Source organism: Bacillus rossius, chromosome 6, assembly GCF_032445375.1.
Source record: "Bacillus rossius redtenbacheri isolate Brsri chromosome 6, Brsri_v3, whole genome shotgun sequence".
In the NCBI taxonomy this organism is placed as follows: Eukaryota; Metazoa; Arthropoda; class Insecta; order Phasmatodea; family Bacillidae; genus Bacillus; species Bacillus rossius.
This window is the reverse complement of record NC_086334.1, coordinates 10,544,554-10,552,392: the sequence shown is the minus strand read 5'-3', so window position 1 is coordinate 10,552,392 and position 7,839 is coordinate 10,544,554. Positions and strand designations below refer to the sequence as shown.

General features: G+C 45.3%; 1 protein-coding gene across 2 annotated transcripts in view; it reads right to left on the bottom strand.

The window, feature by feature from the left end:
* Nucleotides 1-5: 5 nt before the first annotated feature.
* Nucleotides 6-7,839, bottom strand: part of LOC134532617 (ras-related protein Rab-23) — a 46,450-nt gene continuing 38,616 nt past the window's right edge. For both annotated transcript variants that reach the window (XM_063369200.1, XM_063369201.1), the window contains 4 exons: nucleotides 3,537-3,699; nucleotides 2,854-2,933; nucleotides 2,118-2,296; nucleotides 6-2,024 (listed from right to left, as the gene is read on the bottom strand). In XM_063369200.1, the coding sequence (XP_063225270.1) occupies nucleotides 1,897-2,024; nucleotides 2,118-2,296; nucleotides 2,854-2,933; nucleotides 3,537-3,699 (550 nt within the window). In that variant the 3' untranslated portion in view covers nucleotides 6-1,896. The remainder of the gene's footprint in view (nucleotides 2,025-2,117; nucleotides 2,297-2,853; nucleotides 2,934-3,536; nucleotides 3,700-7,839) is intronic.

Sequence of the window (7,839 nt, the reverse complement as noted above, 5' to 3'; positions counted from 1 at the left end):
AAAGCTTACAAGGTACACAATTTTATTCCAAATAAAAGACGAATTACAGTTGCAAACAACACAAGTTTTGATTGAGACTGGAAACAATATAATGTGGGAAGTAAAAATTAAAAATATGTCAACTACAAAAGATGAACTTCACAAGTTTTACAATCCACATGTCCACTATACAAACAATAAAAAATGTAAGTGTAAAAATAACATTATTTGGTTAACTTGATTAGTATTATACAGGTTACATACACACTGTTCTCACACTCTCTCTTTCCACCCGTTACAAATATACGAAACAATAACAAATATATTTTTTGTATCACATGTTAACTATACGAGTAATGTTCAGCTACAGGTGGCTATTATTCAATTCACATTGTCACTTGTGATGTAAGAGTGATTGTGACTTCTTTCAGCATAAAGAATTCACAGTCAACTCAAGGCCATGCTAACATACAGTTTGGAAGTGTACTGGGAATTAGCAATGTCCAATGTCAGAGAATTTGGAGGATATGGAGTGGTGGAGATAGACAACGAAAGATCATTTTCGGGGCTTATGAGGAAGGAGCCTTAATGCTGTTAGGTTGTAGCATTCGGAATCTAGTACTTACTGTAATCGTATCTGAATTAAGTTAGAGCATTTAATCATTCGACTTAGTTTACGTCTTAGGATAATCTGTTGTGATTTTATTTTTTTTAAAAATGCAGCCTGTGATTAGGTAGATTCTTGGATTTCACAAGCCAGGTGTCACCACAGTCAATATAAGCTTGGCTAATTCCTCCAATCACTGCAACTCAAACAGCAGAGGCTAACGTTGAAGCAGCTACCACAATGACAAACCACGGTCTTCTGTGCTGGCTACGGGAAGCAAGGGGTGCATGGCTTACATATTTCCTCAGGTCCCTTCAACAGCACACCAGTACGCTTTTTACTTAAGCATCAGCACACAGCTCTCTGCTTGGTGCACTTAATTGATAATAAACAATAATATAATTTCCATTGACTGTCAGTGTTATAAAATGTCTTTTCTTAGATAATTCATTTGTGGTTTCAATGTGTAGAACATTAAAGTATAATATAACTATTAAAAATGCAAGAGTATTCCTCAGAAATATGGATTAAGAAAAGTAATGTCTTGGTGAAGGGGACATTCACAAACTAATTCCTCTGGTCACAACTTGGTGTCACAATGGCTCAACCTTGGGAACAGTGAGGAGACTGCGGCGGCTAAGACTCAGGGAATGGAAGGAGGTGTGGGCGGTAACACTGCTGAGAAGACCAACCATACAATATATGTGCCCAGCTGATATTAAGTCTAAGTGCCTGTCGGACACAACCTGATGGCCATCGTCACTACTGATGTGAATGTGTGTGTGTTGATTACAGTGGCTTTTACCCAGGGCGGAACAAATTTATAAAGGATCTAGGCACCAGTCAAAGATATAACACAACATGTATCCCTCTGTTCTTGTCAAGTACGAAGTCAATATGGCAAGTACTAGGTACTAGATGTACATACTGGTTTTAGCTTAGCAAGAGACTGAAGGGACAAAATTTGCTTCAGTTGTGTCTGCATCTGTTCACAATATATTTTTAAAAATTTTTAGCACACAACATTTTTTGTGATGGTTAAATAAGTTAAGCAAGCTGCCGCTCATCAGAAAAATGTAGACGACTAACATAGTAGCTAATTTGACATGGGAACAATGGTGCCAAGATTTGTTCCGCCCTGCTGTCACCTATTTAGTGTTCCGTGGTGCTCGAAGAGCTGCCAGGCCGGACCTGCGCAGGGGGGACGGGGACGGAATGCATGCCGGACGGTCGGGAAGGCCACGGTCGCTAGGCGCCTTCGTACGGTGACGCCAGTGGAAGCCTGCTCACGCGCTGGGTCGCTCGCCACGTCATAATATGCGGCAGGCGTTCTTCAGCACGTTCTTCTTCTTGTGGCCTTTCTGCTTCCCCGGGCGCAGCACGATGGTTCCGTTGCCGTGGCGGGACTTGCCGGCGTGGTGGGTCGGGCTGAAGGCACCTGGGAACAGAGTGGCCGTGGCACACACCAGTCACACGTGGGAGCCGGAGGTGAGGCGCGAGAGCTGAGGGCTAGCCAGGACGATGCACGTACTGATGGTGAGCGGGTGGAAGCCGTTGTTGGAGCTGCAGTAGTCGTCCTCCTGCTCGCGCAGCTCGGCCAGGCAGCGCGCAGCCAGGTGGTGGAACACGGCGTTCACGTTCACGTCCTCCTTCACGGAGGTCCTCAGCAGGCGGCAGCCCAGGGCCCGCGCCAGCAGGTCGGCCTCCTCCCTGCGCACACGCCGCTGGTCGCTCCCCGAGCACACGCTCTCCTCCCTTTTCTAACCATGGCAAGATATACACCAGACCACGGCAAATAAAAACTTTCTGTTAAAAAGTCATGTTTTAAATGTTGGCAACTTTTTAATGCACATTTTAGCAATGCAATTGTAGTGTTATTAGGTCTAGCAGTTCATTGGAGAGGTGATCACAGAGAAGTTTGGCCCGTCCAGTAGTCGAATTCGTCAGAAGAACATGTCAGGGCAGTTTAAGGCGAGATGAATCGCAGAGGGCAAACTTGTAGTAGTGTTGCTGAAGGGGTAGCAGCCCTAAGATTACAACTAATCAGGAAATACAGTGCGTAAAATTATTTTCGAAGTTACTTTGAAAGAACAGTTTTGCTGCTGGTACACTCTGTTTTATTACGTAAAATCTGTGTTTATCCTGAACATCTGAGTAGGTACTCTTGAGTAGACACAAGCTGGACCTAGGCAGGAGTATGGCCTGGCCGTTGGGCAGACCCACAAGGGTCACGTGCCTGGGGGGTCAGCGGTGGTCGAGGTACTCACGGGTCGACGACGCTCTGGTCCAGCAGGTCTATCTTGTTCTCGACCAGCACCGTGGGTATCTCGCCGCACTCGTCCTCCACCTGCACAGCCGGCCAACCCCCCCTCGGTGTGACTGCAGCACGAGTCTGGGTGAGCACTTAACAACTGAGCGCCCCACTCATCGTGGAGTTCACGAGCGTTGGTTGCCTGCGACATGAACACTGCCCGTCTGGTCGTTCGACCTGCTCATATAAGGTTCCTGGGGTTGACCATGGCCCCCGCATTCGATTACGGGCCCTAGACCCAGGATCGGAGACCACCCCAGTTAAGCGCTATATTATAATTGCATGATTATTTCTTACCTACACTCTTTTTAGCGTGTTATTTAAACTGAAAATACAAGGTATAATTATGGTTACTATTTTTTAAGTCCAAACTAAGCTTTGTTTATAAAATTATTTTACTTTAAAATAACCACAGCAAGTATTTATATTTATTTCACACAGTAAGATAAAAATGAAAAAAAGTTACAGAAAAATAAAATTAGCTGTACGCGTGTAAAATCTTCCAAAATATCATGAGATAAAAAATATTCTTTTTTTTTTTAGTTTGTAAAAAATTATAATAGTTAAACATTTAAAAACAAACAGGGCTGGGCCATGGGGTCGGCACCAGGACGTGACACGGCGGGAGAGACGGCGCACCTTCATCTTCCAGGAGTGCGCGGCCTCGAAGGAGTCGCGGTCCGTGGTGGAGAAGGCCAGCACGCACGCCTGCGCGCCGCGGTAGTAGGCCTTGGTGATGGCGTCGAACTCCTCCTGCCCCGCCGTGTCCCACAGCATGAGCCGCACCTCCTCTCCGTCCAGCCTGCGCACAGCCGCCCATCCACCCAGTCAGTCAGTCAGTCGTCCCACCGGGACACCTATACGTCATTCCACCGATCAGTTCTTGAAATGGGACTTTCTTACAACCGTCGTGGTAAGTCGAGGAGATGACGTCACCAGAATCGTACCGAAAGTGTAACGCTCCAAGCAGGGGCGCAACAACTAAATTTCCAAAAGGGAGGGGGGGGGGGGGAATATACCTTTTTATAAAAAAATCATTGATCCCCCCTATTGAAGCAGGGGGTCCGGTGGTCCTCCCCCGGGAAAATTTGTATTTCAAGGTGGAAAATTGTGCTATTTAAGCAGTTTTATTATCTAAAAATTGATTACACAGCACTTTCTTTGCCCCCATTTGCCCCCACTTCAAGTTTTCAGAAGGGGGGGGGGGGCAAAATACCCTTGCCCCCCCCCTCCCTGTTGCACCCCTGCGCTATACGTAGGGGCATGCATATTTCGCGAAAAGATTCCGCGACTAGCTGAAAGTTAAAACACTGTAGCATCATCTCAGTTTCGTGGTTGGGTGAGTTTTATTCCAGTTCCACGTCGATTGTTACAAAGCCAATAACAGTGGTTGAGTGCGGATGCAAGTGCGTTCTGAGTGGCCAGGTCAAATAGGGCAACGACTTCTCTCGCAGACGACCGCCAGTTACAAGGAATAAACCGCTGGTGCGGGTATACCTTGTTGCAGTCTAAATAGGCGTTCAGATTTAATCGCGAAAACTGCCTGCCCCTACCTATACGTCATTCCACCGATCAGTTTTTGAAATGGGACTTTTACAACCGTCGTGGTCAAGTCGGGGAGATGACGTCACCGGATCGTAAGGATAGTGTAACGCTCCTAGGAAAACGAAGAATGCAAACAATCAGAAGAGGGAGGCACTTCCATATTTGTGTTAGTTATCGGTTCAGACCAGCGGTCGGCAGACTTTCAGGAGAGCTGAGTCAAATATTAAGAAAACAGATTCTCCAATTTTTTTTTCTAGAGAGCCGCAACATGTATTTTCTCCGTTATCTAAACAAAATTTTAGGACGATGAAAAAAAGAAGAGATAAAATCAAAATATTGTATTGACAAGTTCAACATAAAAGTCTCAAAATTAAAGGCTACGTAGGGGGGAAAAACACGTGAATTTAAAAACTATGGTAATCATTGGTAGAGCTCCACTGATAAAACAAGAAAACTTTAATTACATTAATTAATTATTAAAATGAAAAAGCACCTGGGGAGTGACGGGCAGCTCTGGAACAGGTTATATCGCCGATCGATGGGAGCTCGCCTCACGCCACCTGATCCGTTATCCGCGAACACCCAACCCGGTTCGACCGTATTGTTAATGCTCGCTATCTTTGTTCACCTCGTCTTCTATTGACCCAATTTTCACTACACTTACTCTCTTTTACAGTATGTTATACGCCATTTGACATTTCGTGTTGGGTTGAAGCAGTAACATGGCGAAAATGGTTTCCATGCCCCACTGTGTAAGGTATATCATAAATATATATGTACACGTTAAAAACAGGTATGTTAAGTAACAACTCAGTAAACGAGATAATCTCTTTCACAGTCAAGTCATATCCGATGCAGCACAGTTTCGGTTTCAAAGTAATAACGATAATATCGATAGTTTTAAGATTTTTGTCTAGTCGGAAGCACAGGCACACCAACCACATCTTTAAAACCAGTAATGTTTGCATTACGGCCAGCAAACAAAACTGTGGCCACTAACTAACTCCACGTTATTCACGTTTTCTTCTTTAGTTTTAGGTGCTGACTGGCAGCGGAGTGAGTGGTCAGTGTAGCCGCTCACCGCCAGGGGCGCTTGCGTCCCTGGTCACTAAATCCAGTCCTGGATACACGAGTCCAAGTGCCCAAACTCCCGCATGTTCAACACTTCATCCAGACCATCCTCTGTCTCCTGTATTCTCCTACACTTAATGCATGCAAATTTGCATCCCGCATGACAGTGCCCAAGGTTTTCCCTGTGTCTATGCAGGTGTTACCTGGGCCCAACCTATACCTAGTTATAGTCTAGATTTACGAGTGAGGGGAGTTAGTCATGGCATCAATTGCTGCCATGGCTGGCCAATCCCCTCCTAGCACATGATGCATGCGACCCTCTCCCTGGATGGTTAATCCCAGCATGACTAGGCGTATAGGCTTCGGCCTGAGACGCACCTAGGTCCCTCCCTAACCCGGACCCCTCCCAAATACACTTAGTTTTAGTTAGGTTAGGAAAAAAATTGGTTGTCTGTAAAGTCGGTTTACGGACGATAGTTTAATGTGACAACGTCTTAACAAAACATTGATGAAATGATTGCATACTTTATAAATAAAATTGAATCATTTTTATTTTAATAATAAAAGAATAAATACTTGAAATTATACTAGTAATCAGATTTTTAAAATGCAAGAATAATTAACCTTTATTGCCGAAATTGTTGTAATAAGCAATGAAAACCACATTAACTTTTCACTTCACTTTATAAACAGTCGAGTGGAAGAGAGATAGATGCGGCGCAAGCGTACAATGAGCGTAACGGGACACAGCGTAACGGGACACTTTTACGTGCGTGCAGCCGGCGTTCATAGATTTATTAGACGTCACGTCAAAAAAAAAAACTAACTCCACGACTGTGAAGGCGAGCCTGGCCTAGGAGAGGGGCGCACAGAGGCGACTCGCCAGGCGAGGGCGCAGCTGGTGTCGCCCTTAGTGCCCCGCTGCTGGAGCTCTGCCAGGCGGGTCGGGCGGGCCCAAGGCCGCGTGCCGACAGCACGGCGGTGCGTGACAAGAGAGGCGGTACTCAGACCATCTGCGCGGTGCTTCTAGCGCGCTCAAGCCTGTCAACTGGCGCGCAGTCTTGTCTGAGCGCTAACCACAGCCACATATGTAGTGCAAGGTACCCTTGAGTGCTTTCAACAATCTATAGTTTTTTAAATGCCTACAAATTATACTAAAAAAAACACGTTTCAGCCATTTTAACTCTTCTAAAAATACAATTAATATATGAAATACAAGCCGATTTGTTGTGGTTTCAGTATAGGTATCTGTAACTGTTGCTGTCTTTATACGGTATGTCAGGTAAAAATTTAAAAAAAAAAAAACTAAAATATGGACTATCTCCTGAACGAAGGGTTTTTCGAAACATTTTAACAAGCACTTTTTGTTGATTTTTATTTGTACAATTTGTTCTCAGAGACTGGGCCTTTCAGAACTGAGACACCGCATATAGGCAAGTGGATCAACCGTGCTGCTAAATAGCAATGCAGTTACACCGCTCAGAGCATTTTTTTCCCCCCCTTCTTCTAGACATGCTCTGATGACGTCATCGCCTTGACTTAGGTACTCTACCGGCTGTTAAGAAGTTTGACACGTTGTTTGCTGTCTACTACAATCTCGGAGTTAAAGGCCTCCGTTTAATTTATTGTTCTGCTACCAGTATTTTCTACGGATATTCACTTATTGTAATATCATGGGCGGGGGAAAAAGACACGCAAGTCTTCGTAATTACCACACTTGCGCGCCCTTTTTCCCCACCCAAGATATTACACTAAGTGAATATCTGTTGAGCATATTATTCCATTAGTTACTTCCCCCCCCCCCCCCCCCTCAGAAAGGAAAACGAAGGGTTCTGATATTGGCGTGAGCCATCATCACCAAGTGCGTCGGACCCGCCTGGCAGGTAGCGGCGACGGGAAGCCTAAGATGTACATCAAGTTCTGTCCCTGCCCGAACACGCCCGAATGTTCACCTTCGGCCAACCTCGGGATTTTGTTTTATTTTTGCGCAGGAAAAATGAATTAACATATTAAAAGTGGTCGGTTAGGTTAGCTACATTAAAACACTATGGACGGTTAGTTAGGTTAGTATAGCTACATTAAAATAAACAGAGAAATATAAATATATATATATAAATAAACTCGAGGTTGGCCGAAGGTGAATATTCGGGCGTGTTCGGGCAGGGACAGAACTTGATGTACATCTTCAGGCTTCCCTGGCGACAAGGCTACCTGGGTCCGGCACAGCCACGGCTATGAGCAGTGCCGCTCTTCACCGCGGTGTTGACACAGCCGCGAGAGGCCGAGCCTAGGTCGATGCTCCGTCAAGGACAGCCGCGACACATGT